The sequence below is a fragment of the Bos grunniens genome, chromosome 17, assembly GCF_055505025.1.
Source record: "Bos grunniens cultivar Pamir isolate PY7600 chromosome 17, Bosgru_T2T1.0, whole genome shotgun sequence".
Taxonomy (NCBI): Eukaryota; Metazoa; Chordata; class Mammalia; order Artiodactyla; family Bovidae; genus Bos; species Bos grunniens.
This window is the reverse complement of record NC_141181.1, coordinates 35,571,267-35,589,187: the sequence shown is the minus strand read 5'-3', so window position 1 is coordinate 35,589,187 and position 17,921 is coordinate 35,571,267. Positions and strand designations below refer to the sequence as shown.

The window sequence follows — 17,921 nt, the reverse complement described above, 5'->3', positions numbered from 1 at the left end:
CTTAGGTATGCAGATGACACCACCCTTATGGCAGAAAGTGAAGAAGAACTAAAGAGCCTCTTGATGAAAGTGAAAGAGAGTGAAAAAGTTGGCTTAAAGCTCAGCCTTCAGAAAACTAAGATCATGGCATCTGGTCCCATCACTTCATGGCAAATAGATGGGGAAACAGTGGAAAGAATGTCTGACTTTTTTTTCTGGGCTCCAAATCACTGCAGATGGTGATTGCAGCCATGGAATTAAAAGATGCTTACTCCTTGGAAGAAAAATTATGACCAACCTAGACAGCATATTAAAAAGCAGAGACATTACTTTGCCAACAAAGGTCCATCTAGTCAAGGCTATGGTTTTTCCAGTGGTTATGTATGGATGTGAGAGTTGGATTATAAAGAAAGCTGAGTGCTGAAGAATTGATGCTTTTGAACTGCATTGTTGGAGAAAACTTGAGAGTCCCTTGGACGGAGAAAACTTGAGAGTCCCTTGGACTGCAAGGAGAGCCAACCAGTCCATCCTAAAGGAGATCAGTCCTGGGTGTTCATTGGAAGGACTGATGCTGAAGCTGAAACTCCAATACTTTGGCCACCTCATGCGAAGAGCTGACTCATTGGAAAAGACCCTGATGCTGGGAAAGACTGAGGCCAGGAGGAGAAGGGGGGACAACAGAGGATGAGATGGTTGGATGGCATCACTGACTCGATGGACATGGGTTTGGGTGCACTCCGGGAGTTGGTGATGGACAGGGAGGCCTGGCGTGCTGTGATTCATGGGGTCACAAAGAGTCGGACACCACTGAGTGACTGAACTGAACTGAAGCTTTGCAGATACATGGTAACTACTAGGAAACCAGGCTAAAACAGAAACTGGAAAGAGACAGTACACACCATAGGTGAAAACAGAGCTTACGATTTCAACATGCAGAAAACCAAAACCTTGTAGAAAAATAGAATCCAGAGTTTCTATATTATCCAAAAGTCTCTTTCACCCCAAAAGTTTGAGATATGTAAAAACAGGAAAGTAAAATAAAATTTATACTTAGGAAGAGTAACATTCAAAAGAAACTGGTTCTGAGAGGATTCCAATTTTGAACACAGCAAAGTCTTCAAAGCAACTGTTATAAATATATTCAAGTTATTAAAGAAAAGTGTAACAATGTTTCAGTAAACAGGTAATCTCAGCAGAGAAATAGAAACTCAAAAAACAGAAAAGGCAAAAGTCAAAAAACTCAAAACTCCTAAAAAAACCCAGATGAATATTCCAGTACTGAAACAATAAATAACAAGTGAAATGAGTAATTCTCTAGATGGACTCAACAGTACATGTGAGATTGCAGAAAAATATCAATGGGCTTTGAAGATAGATCAAAATAATTTTAAAGGACAGATGAAGCAAATAAAAGAAAATTTTACAGAACTTCAGAGACTTGTGGAACAATATTAAGTCTACCAACTTATGTTTACTAGAAATTCTACAGAAAAAGAGAAAAGGATCAATAAAATATTTGAAAAATTACTGAAAAAAATTCCCATATTTGATGAAAAACATTAGCAGGCCCAAGATGCTCAAAAAAATCCCAAGAAAGAAAAAAAGAAAAAAAAAGATTCATATCTACATACATCACAGGCAAGCTGATTAAGATCAAGACAAAGAGAAAATCTTGAGTTTTTGTGTATTACCAGGATTATGTCAGTATCAATCTGAAGTAAACTATGGTAAGAAAAACATATTGTAATTCCTGAAGTAGTCATGAAAACAATAACTTGAAAGCTATTGCTAAAATATCAGCAGAGGAATTAAAATATTGTCCTAAAAAATGCATTTTTAAAAAGACTAGAAGGCAGTAAAGCAGCAAAGAAATAAAAGACCCAGGACTTGGAAAATAAGTAGTGAAATGGCAGACATAAATCCACTTACAAATAATTATTAAAACATTAAATTTGAATATTCTAAAATCTCAAAAATGACAGAATAATCTCAGTTTGTTTCTAAGGCAAACCACTCGATATCACAGTAATCCAAGTCTATGCCCCAACCTCTAATGCCGAAGAAGCTGAATGTTTCTATGAACGCCTACAAGACCTTCTAGAACTAACACCAAGAAAAGGTGTCCTTTTCATCATAGGGGATGAGAATGCAAAAATAGGAACTCAGGAGATACCTGGAGTGACAGACATGTTTGGCCTTGGAGTACAAAATGAAGCAGGGCAAACGCTAACAGAGTTTTGCCAAGAGAACGCACTGGTCATAGAAAACACCCTATTCCAATAACACAAGAGATGACTACACATGTGGTCAATACTGAAATCAGATTGATTATATTCTTTGGAGCCAAAGATGGAGAAGCTCCATACAGTCAGCAAAAACAGGACCTAGAACTGACTGTGGCTCAGATTGTGAGCTCCTTATTGCAAAATTCAGACTCAAATTGAAAAAAGTAGGGAAAACCACTCAGTTATTAGGTATGACCTAAATCAAATACCTTTTGATTATACACCAGGCTTCCCAGGTGGCTCAGAGGTTAAAGCATCTGCCTCCAATGCAGGAGACCCAGGTTCGATCCCTGGGTTGGGAAGATCCCCTGTAGAAGGAAATGGCACCCCACTCCAGTATTCTTGCCTGGAGAATCCCAAGGTCAGAGGAGCCTGGTAGGCAACAGTCCACGGGGTCGCAAAGAGTCAGACATGAGTGAGTGACTTCACTTTCACTTTTGATTATACAGTGGAAGTGATGATTAAATCTGATAGAGTGCCTAAAGAACTATGGATGGATGTTTGTAACATCGTACAGGAGGCAGTGACCAAAACCATCCCAAAGGAAAAGAACTGCAAGAAAGCAAAGTTATCTGAGGAGGCTTAACAAACAGCTGAGGAAAGAAGACAAGCGAAAGGCAAGGGAGAAAGGGAATGATATACCCAGCTGAGTGCGGAGTTCCAGAGAATAGCAAGGAGAGATAAGAAAGGCTTCTTCAGTGAACAATGCAAAAAGAAAAAAAATAGAGGAAAACAATAGAATTTGAAAGACTAGAGATCTCTTCAAGAAAATTTTCGAGATACTAAGGGAACATTTCGTACAAGGATGGACATAATAAAGGACAGAAACGGGAAAGACCTAACAGAAGCAGAAGAGATTAAGAAGAGGTGGAAAAAATACATAGAAGAACTGTACAAAAAAGATCTTAATGACCCAGAAAACCATGATAGTGTGGTCACTCTCCGAGGGCCAGACATTCTAGAGTGTGAATTCAGGGGGGGTCTTAGGAAGCATTATGATGAACAAAGCTAGTGGAGGTGATGGAATTCCAGCTGAACTATTTCAATCGTAAAATATGATGATGTTAAAGAAAAAGTAAAAGAATTCCAGAAAAACATCCACTTCTGCGTCATTGATTACATTGATTACACTAAAGCCTTTGACCGTGTGGATCACAACAAACTGTGGAAAATTCTTAAAGAGATGGCAATACCAGACCATCTTACCTGCCTCCTGAGAAACCTGTATGCAGGTCAAGAAACAACAGTTAGAACTGGACATGGAACAGTGGGTTGGTTCACAATTGGGAAAGGAGTAGGTCAAGGCTGTGTATTGCCACCCTGCTTATTTAACTGATATGCAGAATACATCATGAGTAGATTGAAAACAGAGGATGAAAAAAAAAGACATACCATGCAAACAATAGCAATAATTTAGCTGGAGTCAGTATATTAATGTCAAACACACATCAAGATGAGAAATAATACGAGAAACAAAGAGTAACATATTAGTGGTAATACACTACTGTTGTTCCAAATGTTGTTAGTATACAACAGGTAAGTATTGCTATGTGGGTATAACAGTGGAACCTCAAAATGTATAAGCAAAACCTGTAGCATTTAAAGGTTAAATGGACAGTTCTACAGTTATAGTTGGAGGTTTTAATTAATATTCTTGTCTTAGTAATTGATAGTACAACTAGAGAGAAAATCAGTAAGAATATAGAAGGCTTGGAATACTGCAGTCCAACCAAACCAAACACTATTTTCTGCACAACAGCAGAATATACCTTCTTTTCAAATATACATGGAGCATTCTCCACTACAGACCATGTAGGCCGTAAAGCAAGTCCCAATAAGTTCAAAAGTGTTGAAATTATAAAACTTATGCTGTAACTACTGTACAGTTAAATTAGAAATCAAGGATAAAAATTAAAATTTAGAGAATATAAGAAGTGTTTAGAAATACATAGCCTTAAGTGCTTATATTAGGAAGAGAACCATAAAAATCAGTTATTTAAGCTTCCACCTAAAAAAGTTAGAAGAAGAGTGTATTTTTAAAAAAATAAGAGTGCTTGCTTTGGCAGCACATATACTAAAATTGAAACGATACAGAGAAGACTAACAACATACATGGCCCCTGTGCAAGGATGACATGCAAATTCATGAAGTGTAAAGTATTTTAAAAAGAGATGAAATAATATAGGATAGGTTGGAAACTAGGTAAAAACAGAAAAGGAAAACATACAGAAAAATCAGTGAACTCAAAAGTTGGTTCATTGAGAAAATCAGCACAGTTGATAATCCTTTAGACTGCGAAATAAGAGCACAAATGATCAAAATCTTGAAGGAAAGAAGGGTCATCACTGAAGAGCCCGAAGAGCTAAAAAAAATTATAAGGAAATATTACAAACAACTTTTGTCAACAAATTAAACAAGTTAGATGAAATGAGCACATTCCTAGAAAGACAAATTATAAAACTTAACTAAGAGAACATATAAATTGAACTAATATAAAAATTAAATTATTAATTAAAATTCTTTAAAGAAAAGTGAAAGTGCAGTTATGAATTCACTTGTGAACTTTATCAAATGTAAAAACAAAGATTAACATAAATCATACAAAAAATATTAAAGTAAAGGAGCAGCGAGTGCTTCCCAACTCATTTTATAAGGCAGTATTAAAAACCCTGATACCAGAAGTGGGCAGAAACATCATAAGAAGTGAAAACTATATATCAGAATCTCTTAGGAACATAAATGTAAAAATTCTTTTTTTTTTTAAATTTTATTTTATTTTTAAACTTTACATAATTGTATTAGTTTTGCCAAATATCAAAATGAATCCGCCACAGGTATACATGTGTTCCCCATCCTGAACCTTCCTCCCTCCTCCCTCCCCATACCATCCCTCTGGGTCATCCCAGTGCACTAGCCCCAAGCATCCAGTATCGTGTATCGAACCTGGACTGGCAACTCGTTTCTTACATGATATTTTACATGTTTCAATGTCATTCTCCCAAATCTTCCCACCCTCTCCCTCTCCCACAGAGTCCATAAGACTGTTCTATACATCAGTGTCTCTTTTGCTGTCTCGTACACCGGGTTATTGTTACCATCTTTCTAAATTCCATATATATGCGTTAGTATACTGTATTTATGTTTTTCCTTCTGGCTTACTTCACTCTGTATAATCGGCTCCAGTTTCATCCACCTCATTAGAACTGATTCAAATGTATTCTATTTAATGGCTGAGTAATACTCCATTGTGTATATGTACCACAGCTTTCTTATCCATTCATCTGCTGATGGACATCTAGGTTGCTTCCATGTCCTGGCTATTATAAACAGTGCTGCGATGAACATTGGGGTACACGTGTCTCTTTCCCTTCTGGTTTCCTCAGTGTGTATGCCCAGCAGTGGGATTGCTGGATCGTAAGGCAGTTCTATTTCCAGTTTTTTAAGGAATCTCCACACTGTTCTCCATAGTGGCTGTACTAGTTTGCATTCCCACCAACAGTGTAAGAGGGTTCCCTTTTCTTCACACCCTCTCCAGCATTTATTATTTGTAGACTTTTGGATCGCAGCCATTCTGACTGGTGTGAAATGGTACCTCATAGTGGTTTTGATTTGCATTTCTCTGATAATGAGTGATGTTGAGCATCTTTTCATGTGTTTGTTAACCATCTGTATGTCTTCTTTGGAGAAATGTCTATTTAGTTCTTTGGCCTATTTTTTGATTGGGTTGTTTATTTTTCTGGAATTGAGCTGTAGGAGTTGCTTGTATATTTTTGAGATTAGTTGTTTGTCAGTTGGTTCATTTGCTATTATTTTCTCCCATTCTGAAGGCTGTCTTTTCACCTTGCTAATAGTTTCCTTTGATGTGCAGAAGCTTTTAAGGTTAATTAGGTCCCATTTGTTTATTTTTGCTTTTATTTCCAATATTCTGGGAGGTGGGTCATAGAGGATCCTGCTGTGATGTATGTCAGAGAGTGTTTTGCCTATGTTCTCCTCTAGGAGTTTTATAGTTTCTGGTCTTATGTTTAGATCTTTAATCCATTTTGAGTTTATTTTTGTGTATGGTGTTAGAAAGTGGTCTAGTTTCATTCTTTTACAAGTGGTTGACCAGATTTCCCAGCACCACTTGTTAAAGAGATTGTCTTTAATCCATTATATATTCTTGCCTCCTTTGTCAAAGATAAGGTGTCCATATGTGCGTGGATTTATCTCTGGGCTTTCTATTTTATTCCATTGATCTATATTTCTGTCTTTGTGCCAGTACCATACTGTCTTGATGACTGTGGCTTTGTAGTAGAGCCTGAAGTCAGGTAGGTTGATTCCTCCAGTTCCATTCTTCTTTCTCAAGATCACTTTGGCTATTCGAGGTTTTTTGTATTTCCATACAAATTGTGAAATTATTTGTTCTAGCTCTGTGAAGAATACTGTTGGTAGCTTGATAGGGATTGCGTTGAATCTATAAATTGCTTTGGGTAGTATACTCATTTTCACTATACTGATTCTTCCAATCCATGAACATGGTATATTTCTCCATCTATTAGTGTCCTCTTTGATTTCTTTCACCAGTGTTTTATAGTTTTCTATATATAGGTCTTTAGTTTCTTTAGGTAGATATATTCCTAAGTATTTTATTCTTTCCGTTGCAATGGTGAATGGAATTGTTTCCTTATTTTCTCTTTCTGTTTTCTCATTATTAGTGTATAGGAATGCAAGGGATTTCTGTGTGTTGATTTTATATCCTGCAACTTTACTATAGTCACTGATTACTTCTAGTAATTCTCTGGTGGAATCTTTAGGGTTTTCTATGTAGAGGATCATGTCATCTGCAAATAGTGAGAGTTTTACTTCTTCTTTTCCAATTTGGATTCCTTTTATTTCTTTTTCTGCTCTGATTGCTGTGACCCAAACTTCCAAAACTATGTTGAATAGTAATGGTGAAAGTGGGCACCCTTGTCTTGTTCCTGACTTTAGAGGAAACGCTTTCAATTTTTCACCATTGAGAATAATGTTTGCTGTGGGTTTGTCATATATAGCTTTTATTATGTTGAGGTATGTTCCTTCTATTCCTGCTTTCTGGAGAGTTCTTATCATAAATGGGTGTTGAATTTTGTCAAAGGCTTTCTCTGCATCTATTGAGATAATCATATGGTTTTTATTTTTCAATTTGTTAATGTGGTGTATTACATTGATTGATTTGCGGATATTGAAGAATCCTTGCATCCCTGGGATAAAGCCCACTTGGTCATGGTGTATGATCTTTTTAATGTGTTGTTGGATTCTTATTGCTAGAATTTTGTTAAGGATTTTTGCATCTATGTTCATCAGTGATATTGGCCTACTATCAACAATTATATGCCAATAAAATGGACAATGTGGAAGAAATGGACAAATTCTTAGAAAAGTACAACTTTCCAAAATTCGACCAGGAAGAAATAGAAAATCTTAACAGACCCATCACAAGCATGGAAATTGAAACTGTAATCAAAAATCTTCCAGCAAACAAAAGCCCCGGTCCAGACAGCTTCACAGCTGAATTCTACCAAAAATTTAGAGAAGAGCTGACACCTATCCTGTTCAAACTCTTCCAAAAAATTGCAGAGGAAGGTAAACTTCCAAACTCATTCTATGAGGCCACCATCACCCTAATACCAAAACCTGACAAAGATCCCACAAAAAAAAATTCTTTATAAGATATTGACAAACCAAATCCAGCAACATACAGAAAGGATTATATACAAAGGAGGTTTATTCCAGGAATGCAAGGGTGATTTAACACCAGAAAATCATTTGATATATTATGTGAATATTTTTAAGTTCAAAACCTGTTTATCTCAATAGACGTACATAATACATTTGACAAAATTTAACACCTATTCACAGTAGAAACACTGAATAAATAAGAAATAGAACTTCCTTTACTAGATAAAGGGCATCAGTGAAAATCTGCAGTTTACATGACGATGCTGAAGGCTAAATACTCTTTCCCTTTGCTCTCACCACTTCTAGTCAACATTGATCTGTAGGTTCTAGCCAATGCAGTAACGCAAGAGAAGGAAAGAAAAGGCATCCAAACTGGGAAGGAAGTAGAAAAACTGTCCTTATTCCTAAATAATCTTGTATGTACAATATTCTATGGAATCGACCAAAAACAAACAGCTATATCATGTGTGAATTTAGCATACAGTATAAGAACAACATAGAAGAATAAATTGTATATCTGTATGTTAAGAATGAACACTCTAAAATTAAACTGGAAAAAATAGTTTTATCCATAACAGTGTGTAAAAAAATTAGGAATAAATTTAACAAAAGAACTATAAGACCTGTACATGAAAAATAATGAAACATTGCTTAGAGAAACTTGTAAAGACCTAAATAAATGGAGAAATGTACCATTTCATAGATTGGAAAACTCTATTTTTAGAATGTCAGTTCTCTCCTAAATAATCTGTTGATTCAAGGCAAGCTCTTATCAAAATCTCAGTAAGCTTTTGTATAGAAATTGACAAGCTGATTATAGAATTTATATATAAACCCAAAGGACATAGAACCAAAACAATTTTTAAAAAGGAAGCAAAATGATAGAGTTACCCTACCTAGTTTCCACAATTTAACATAAAGCCACAGTAATCAAGAAAATGTATTGATTTAGCAATAGACATAAAGATCAATAAACGCAGTAAGAGACCAGAGATAAACCCACACACTTACAATCAATTGATTTTGTGCAAAGGTGTCAAGGGAATTAAGTGGGAGAGAGGACAGTCTTTTCAACAAATGGTAATAGAACGGTTGAGTATTTGAGAACAAATAACCTAGACTTATATCAGTTATACAAAAATCTCAAAATGGATCATAGAACTAAGAGAGCTAAAAACTATACCACTTGCAAAGAAAATGTGGGAAAATATTTTATTTTCTTGGGCTCTAAAATTACTCCAAAATGACTGCAACCATGAACTTAAAAGTCACTTGCTCCATGGAAGGCAAGCTATGACAAACCTAGACAGTGTGTTAAAAAGCAGAGATGTCACTTTGCCAACAGAGGTCCATATAGTCAAAGGTATGGTTTATACATGTATAAACGATGTACAAACTACATGTACATGTAGTAGTCATGTACAGCTAGGAGAGTTGGACCATAAAGAAGGGTAGGCATCGAAGAATTAATGATTTTGAATTGTGGTGCTGGAGAAGACTTTTGAAAGTCCCTTGGAGAGCAAGATCGAAACAGTCAATCCTAAAGGAAATCAACCCTGAATAATCATTAGATGGGCTGATGCTGAAGCTCCAATACTTTGGCTACCTGATGTGAAGAACCAACTCATTGGAAAAGACTCTGATGCTGGGAAAGATTCACAGCAAAAGGAAAAGGGAGCAGCAGAGGATGAAATGGTTAGATGGCATCACTGACTCAATGGACATAAGTTTGGGCAAACTTCGGAAGGTAGTGAAGGACAGAGGAGCCTGGCGTGCTGCTGTCCATGGGGTCGCAAAGAGTCGGACACAACTTAGCAACTGAACAACAACAACAACAAAATTTGTCTTCCTGCGTTAGGCAAATTTTTCTTAGATATGGCATCAAACATGTAATCCATAAAAGAAAAAATTGGTGGAGTCCAGAATTTAAAACTTGCATTTCAGAAGTCATCATTAAGAAAATGAAAACGTAAGCCACAGAATGGAAGGAAATACTTAAAATCATAAATTTGACAAAGGTCTTGGATCTAGAATAAAGAACTCTTACAAATCATTAAGTGGACAAACCACTCAACTTTTCCAAGTGGTAAAGAATATATGTGGATGGCTAATACACATATAAAGGTGTTCATCCTGATTAGTCATTAGAGAAATGCAAAACCAAACCACAGTGAGATACCACTTCACACCTACTAAAATCCAAAAGTCTGGTTGTACTGCATGTTGTTGTGGAGAAACTAGAAACCTCTTTCACTGCTGATGGGAATGTAAAAGGTTTTAAAATACTTTGGAAAACAGTTTGGCAGTTTGTTTTGTATACTTAGCATGTGATCCAGCACTCCCACTGATATTTATAGGAGAAGCAAAAACTTATATCCACCAAAGACTGGTACATAAATGTTTACAGCATCATTATTTATAGTAGCCAAGCCCTGGAAACAACACAGATGTTCATCAGCTGGTGACTGCATAAGCAATGTGATATATCTATTTGATGGAATACCAATCAGCAATAAAGAACAAACTGATACATCAGACAACAGGAATGAATCTGAAAATGGTATGCTAATGTAAAGAAACCTGACACAGAAGAGTACATGCTGTGTTGATCACTTTCTATGAAATTTCTACGAAAAGCAAAATTCTGGGGACAGAAAGTAGATTCATGATTGCCTGAGACTGGGGCTTAGAAGTACAGATTTACTGTATATGAGCACAGTGGAACTTTTTACATATAATGAAATTATTTTAAAACTGGGCTGTGATGGTTGCACACCTATATCAATTTCATAAAAATACCCACATCAAACTGAACACTTACCAATGGATGAATTTACCATTGGGTGAATTTATGGTATACAAATTTTACCTAAATAAAGCTGGTTTTTCTTTTTTAAAGTTTATCAGTATGTTTATTTATTTAAAAAGTAAAAGGAAATAAGCCAAAATATTCTAGTTATCTATAGTTTGGGAATTATAAGCGAGTTTTTTTTTACTTCTTTGCATATTCTTTTTCAAGTTTTCTGTAATGAGTATCATTACTCTTTTAATTGCAAATATTAAAAAAGAAGGAAAATGATCTCTTAGGAGTGTTGAGAATAATTTTTAGTTTCAGAAACAATACTGAAGGAAATGGAAATTCAGAAAGATTTTTCATAATGTTTATAGTGTTAAACTAAAGAAAGATGATTAAGGCTAATTAATTTCTTTTCATAAGCCAAATTCTGCCTATATTCTGTAATTCACTGTTTTTTCTTTCTGTAGCGTATGTCTGGATCCTATCAAGAAGCTAAAACTTTGTTGAAATCCTACTTACAGCAACATGGCTATGGCTCCTGGATTGTGAAATCTCCCTGTATAGAGCAATTTAGTATGTGAATTAAGCAATCCATTGTCATATTAAAAATCTTTTTTTGTGTGTACTTTGACTACTAAATATTGGTGGTTTTTAGATTTCAAAATCAGTCTTGCTATAGCAGTGTTCAGAGATTGCTAAAACTTCGTAAATATTTATGTCAATTTACGTTGAAACATTTGAACTTTTTTTTTTAGTAATTACCTGCTTCATTATGTAGCTATTTTGTATTTTTTATAGACATTACAAAGCCATTACCATTTTGTAATTTAAAAGAAAATTTCTTTTAATTTTTGTACTTTAAAGTTACTTGTTCAGCAAAGATATTCACTGTGTCCTGGTGTCTCACTCAAAATTTTTTTTAGTTAAAAATTGGAATCCAAGAATACAAATAATAATTCTTACTCATTTGTTGATTAAAGCAACAGACACTTGAATGTCTAATATTTGCCAATAATCATAGTAAAAAATAGTAATTAAAACATCATTTCTCATGTCAGAGAAATTTATGAAATCAAATTGAACATAAAAATTCAGAGAAATATTAACCATGTTAGGGAGTACTTTGATAAATTATTCTGATTAGTAAAGGATTATTATAAATGTTTTAAGATTACCTATTTTCAGGTCTTCTGTAAGATCCATTCAAATGTTATTCTTTATAATTTAGTAAGAATTTCTAATAGGTCAATAAAATAGTTTAGCTTTATATTTGTATTTGTTTATATAGCTAGATGAAAAGAGAAAGTTTAGTTACTCTTGGTTAGGATATATATCTTTAGTGAAATTGAGTTTGTTCTCTTAAAATCTCTTCCTTAGATTAAATCACAGATGGATTAAACATTGACTCTCAAGACTTTGTTCCTCTTAGCTTGGATCTTTATTAAACTACTAGGTCTCACTGCAACTCTAGCCAAGATGAACTATTATAATTTCTGATAAGATTAATGTAGGGCTTTGTTTTTGTTGTTGTTTTAGTTTTGGGGTTTGTTTTTTGTCTATTCTAAAAGTATAATAGAGCTTAGTTGATGAACATTGAAATCATCCTGGATAGAAAGACATACATGTCTTTCAGTAGACTAGATTCTATATTTATTAATAGATTGAATCATGTGAAATTGCCATTTCAGGGGAGAGGGTAGGTAAAAAATGATCAAATATGAGCAATTTCATGTCAGCATACATATACTATTATTAATAATAAGTTTAATTTCCATCAAATAGATGATATTTAGTGTTTTTTTTTTCTGAATTGATATTTCCTTGTTAAGTCTTTTCAGTTTCTTGTCTGGGTTGATTCCTTCCACAGCTAATTTACAGCCTTAATTTCTATTACTTTAACCTCTCTTTGATAGTAAATTTCCTGTGAATATACAGCATGTTTCATCTTTTCTTGGCTCTTCACATCTGTGGATATTTTGCTTTTGTCTAAATTAGGAAAAGCACAAAATGGTTAACATTTGCCTAAATAGTGAAAGATCATGTTAGACAATTTATTTCCTCAAGAAAAATGTTTAATTTTAAGGGTTAGGTAAAACATATACCCAGCTATTTTACAGATAGGATCCAGTAAGGACTACTGATTTCTTTAACAAGTAGTCACTGAGTGTCTCTGTACATTATGTCTACTTAATTTATATATGGTATTTTGAAGTGGAGAAAGATTGTATCTCAAGAGGGATAAGCTAGATAAAGAATAAAGGAGATGACATTTAGTAGAAGGCAGTCATTTAGCAGAAAGGGTAGGATACAGATGTGAAACCCAACATTGGCTATTATGACTCTGACAGTTGTAAATTATTTAATCTTTTGTAGCTCAGGTTTTTTTCTTTGCAAGGATGAAATTGGTTCTAGTGGTTATTATTCTTTGTTCAGGGATGGAAGCTTGATAGGGCTTCAGGGTTCATCAAAAGTGGAAATGCTTATTGTTTTTTCTCTGTAATATGTATTGGGTTGTACAAAATGTTTTGCTTGAAAAAAACAAGCTTCTTTTCTAACATAAATCATAAGTAACGTTTAGTTTATAAGCATTCTGAGCACAATATTTAATTTATAAGCACAATAAAATATTTGTGGCAGATATTTGTCAAAGATTTATATTAAAAAGTTGATAATTATGAAATACATTTATGCAGCAGGATCAGGGTTAAGCTATTTTTCAATACAGAAAGAAAATTTTCTGTAAAATTCATTCGTTTTAAATGTTCTGTTGGGAAAAGTAAAGCAAGACTTCTAAACCTCTACTTCTAAAGTTGCTCAAAACCCATTAAACTAGTTGCATCTAAGTTAAAGTCCTCTTTTTAGCTCTAAGGTTCTGTTATCTGAGGCAAACATTGAAGGATGGGTAAAATTTAGAAGGCTGAAATTAAAGAGAGAATGCATTCCACTTGGAAATGATAAAGCAAAGATTAGAAGGATAATGTTAACAGTGTTTGAGTCTAGAATTTAGAACACAGGATGGAAGATGATGAGAGATGAATCTAGAAGATGTTCTCAGTTTGGTAGGCAGAGGGAGTTCGTGAAAGATTTCTTATAGGGAAGTGACCTACACTGAAACACAATTTCACAATGTCTTCTTTGTTTTCTTATTATGGAAATTTTCAGAGATATAAAAATAGAAAGTAGCACCCATCACACCAGCTTATTAAAGCATGGCAATCTCATTCCATATATACCTCCCAAAGATAGATTATATTAGAATAGATATCAGACATTCATCTGTAAATACTTTGATATGTATCTGTAAAATATGAACACTTTTTAATACAAAATTCAATTAGTATACCTTAAAAATTAATAGTAATTCTCCATCTCATAAATGTTGTATATATTGTTGGAATCAGAATCAAAATTATATCCATGTATTGGAATTTGAATTTTTGTTAAATATCTATTAATCTACAGATTTCTTCTCATTATTTTTTTCTTTTAACTTAGTTCTTGAAAAAACTGGGTCCTTTGCAGAGTTTCTCACAATCTTATTTTTGCTGCTTTTATCTCCATGGTATCATTTAACATTTGTCTGTCCTCTGTATTTCCAGAAAACAGTAAATTCAGGTTTAATTTTTTATTTTTTTTTAAATTTTATTTTGTTTTTAAACTTTATATAATTGTATTAGTTTTGCCAAATATCAAAATGAATCCGCCACAGGTATACATGTGCTCCCCATCCTGAACCCTCCTCCCTCCTGCCTCCCCATACCATCCCTCTGGGTCATCCCAGTGCACTAGCCCCAAGCATCCAGTATCGTGCATTGAACCTGGACTGGCATCTCGTTTCATACATGATATTTTACATGTTTCAATGCCATTCTCCCAAATCTTCCCACCCTCTCCCTCTCCCGCAGAGTCCATAAGACTGTTCTATACATCAGTGTCTCTTTTGCTGTCTCGTACACAGGGTTATTGTTATCATCTTTCTAAATTCCATATATATGCGTTAGTATACTGTATTGGTGTTTTTCCTTCTGGCTTACTTCACTCTGTATAATCGGCTCCACTTTCATCCACCTCATTAGAACTGATTCAAATGTATTCTTTTTAATGGCTGAGTAATACTCCATTGTGTATATGTACCACAGCTTTCTTATCCATTCATCTGCTGATGGGCATCTAGGTTGCTTCCATGTCCTGGCTATTATAAACAGTGCTGCGATGAACATTGGGGCACACGTGTCTCTTTCCCTTCTGGTTTCCTCAGTGTGTATGCCCAGCAGTGGGATTGCTGGATCGTAAGGCAGTTCTATTTCCAGTTTTTTAAGGAATCTTCACACTGTTCTCCATAGTGGCTGTACTAGTTTGCATTCCCACCAACAGTGTAAGAGGGTTCCCTTTTCTCCACACCCTCTCCAGCATTTATTATTTGTAGACTTTTGGATCGCAGCCATTCTGACTGGTGTGAAATGGTACCTCATAGTGGTCTTGATTTGCATTTCTCTGATAATGAGTGATGTTGAGCATCTTTTCATGTGTTTGTTAACCATCTGTATGTCTTCTTTGGAGAAATGTCTATTTAGTTCTTTGGCCCATTTTTTGATTGGGTCATTTATTTTTCTGGAGTTGAGCTGCAGGAGTTGCTTGTATATTTTTGAGATTAGTTGTTTGTCAGTTGCTTCATTTGCTATTATTTTCTCCCATTCTGAAGGCTGTCTTTTCACCTTGCTGATAGTTTCCTTTGATGTGCAGAAGCTTTTAAGGTTAATTAGGTCCCATTTGTTTATTTTTGCTTTTATTTTTGCTGCTTTTATCTCCATGGTATCATTTAACATTTGTCTGTCCTCTGTATTTCCAGAAAACAGTAAATTCAGGTTTAATTTTTTAGCAAAAATACTTCACAGGCAGTATTGTGTGCTTTCTGTTAGAAAGCTTTCTGGGTTGTCTATCTTTTGTGATGTAGCCATCATTGATGAGTCTTGTCTAAATCCATTATTAGGGATTGCGGATTATACTCAAATTATCTCATTACCTGGAATGCTTTGACTTTAAAAATGTCCACTTCTCAGTTATTTGATTACTGAGGTATAGTTGGTACAGAAAAGAATGGATTATTTCTCTTTCTTGATGTTTTTTGAATAGTTAATTCTCTGTCATCCTTTAAAGTTGACCAAACAGTGCTTTTTAGTATCATTATGAATTTAAACATGTCTCCTAGTCTATCCACATTGTTGTAAATGGCATTTTCAGTCTTTTTTTATTGCTGAGTAGCATTTGATTTTTTACTGCTGCTGCTACTGCTAAGTCGCTTCAGTCATGTTCGACTCTATGCAACCCCGTGGACGGCAGTCCACCAGGCTCCCCCGGTCCCTGGGAGTCTCCAGGCAAGAACACTGGAGTGGGTTGCCATTTTCTTCTCCAATGCATGAAAGTGAAAAGTGAAAGTGAAGTCGCTCAGTCGTGTCCGATTCTCAGCAACCCCACGGACTGCAGCCTTCCAGGCTCCTCCGTCCATGGGATTTTCCAGGCAAGAGTACTGGAATGGGGTGCCATTGCCTTCTCGAGTAGTACTCAAATTGCCTGGCACCCCACTCCAGTACTCTTGCCTGGAAAATCCCATGGACGGAGGGGCCTGGTAGGCTGCAGTCCATGGGGTCGCTAAGAGTCAGATACGACTGAGCGACTTCACTTTGACTTTTCACTTTCATGCATTGGAGAAGGAAATGGCAACCCACTCCAATGTTCTTGCCTGGAGAATCCCAGGGATGGGGGAGCCTGGTGGGCTGCCATCCATGGGGTCACACAGAGTCGGACATGACTGAAGTGACTTAGCGGCAGCAAATTGCCAACATCTGTTGGATCTTAGAACAAAGCAAGAGAGTTCCAAAAAAACACCCACTCCTGCTTTATTGACTATGCTAAAGCCTTTGTGTGGATCACAACAGACTGTGGAAAATTCTTAAACAGATGGGAATACCAGACTACCTTATCTGCCTCCTGGGAAACCTGTATGCAGGTCAAGAAGCAACAGTTAGAACTGGACATGGAATAATGGACTGGTTCCTAAATGGGAAAGGAGTACAATAAGGCTGTATATTGTCACCCTTCTTAATTAACTTTATGCAGAATACATCATGAGAAATGCTGGCCTGGATGAAACAAGTTGGACTCAAGATTGCAGGGAGAATCAAGATTGCTGGGAGAAATATCAATAACCTCAGATATGCAGATGATACTACCTTTATGGCAGAAAGCAAAGAGGAACTGAAGAGCTTCTTGATGAAAGTGAAAGAGAATGAAAAAGCTGGCTTAAAACTCAACATTCAAAAAATGAAGATCATGGCATCCAGTCCATCACTTCATGGCAAATAGATCAGGAAACAATGGAAACAGTGACAGACTTGATGTTCTTGGACTCCAAAATCACTGCAGATGGTGACTACAGCCATGATATTAAAGGACACTTGCTCCTTGGAAGAAGAGCTATAACAAACAGCATATTAAAAAGCAGAGACATTGTTGCTGACAAAGGTCCATCTAGTCAAAGCTATGGTTTTTCCAGTAGTCATGCATGGATGTGAGAGTTGGACCATAAAGAAAACAGCACCGAAGAGTCGATCCTTTTGAACTGAGGTGCTGAAGAAAACTTCCACAGTCCCTTAGACTGCAAGGAGATCAAACTAGTCAATCCTAAAGGAAATCAGTCATGAATATTCATTGGAAAGACTGGTGCTGAAGCTGAAACTCCAATACTTTGGCCACCTGATGCGAAGAACTGACTCCTTAGAAAAGACCCTGATGCTGGGAAGGACTGAAGGGAGGAGAAGGGGACGACAGAGGATGAGATGGTTGGAGAGCATCACCAATTCAATGAACATGAGTTTGAGCAAACTCCAGGAGTTGTTGATGGACAAGGAAGCCTGGCGTGCTGCAGTCCATAGGGTCACAAAGAATCAGACACGATTGTGTGACTGAACTGAACTGATTCTTTTGGGGCTTCTCCGGTGGCTCAGATGGTAATGAATCTGCCTGCATTGCAGGAGACTGGGTTTGATGCCTGGGTCAGGAAGATCTCCTGGAAATAGGAATGGCTACCCACTCCAGTATTGTCGCCTGGAGAATTTCATGGATGGAGAAGCCTAGTGATGGGGGTTACAAAGAGTATTCTATTT

The 17,921-nt window shown here is 35.8% G+C and overlaps 1 protein-coding gene, 1 non-coding gene and 1 pseudogene across 11 annotated transcripts in view; all 3 read left to right on the top strand.

The window, feature by feature from the left end:
* ADAD1 (adenosine deaminase domain containing 1) overlaps positions 1–17,921 on the top strand; it is an 87,602-nt gene that overhangs the window by 37,679 nt on the left and 32,002 nt on the right. For 4 of the 10 annotated variants that reach the window (XM_086346890.1, XM_086346883.1, XM_086346887.1 and 1 more), the window contains one exon: positions 11,226–11,331. The exons of 2 other annotated variants lie outside the window; for them this stretch is intronic. In XM_086346890.1, the coding sequence (XP_086203016.1) occupies positions 11,226–11,331 (106 nt within the window). Of the gene's footprint in view, positions 1–11,225; positions 11,384–17,921 lie in introns of those variants that run through there. 4 more of the 10 variants (XM_086346891.1, XM_086346885.1, XM_086346888.1 and 1 more) reach the window with 1 other exon arrangement.
* TRNAW-CCA (transfer RNA tryptophan (anticodon CCA)) lies at positions 2,495–2,566 on the top strand. Its single transcript has one exon. It is a non-coding gene; the product is annotated as a tRNA-Trp (tRNA).
* On the top strand, positions 4,315–4,428 carry LOC147355200 (U6 spliceosomal RNA; annotated as a pseudogene).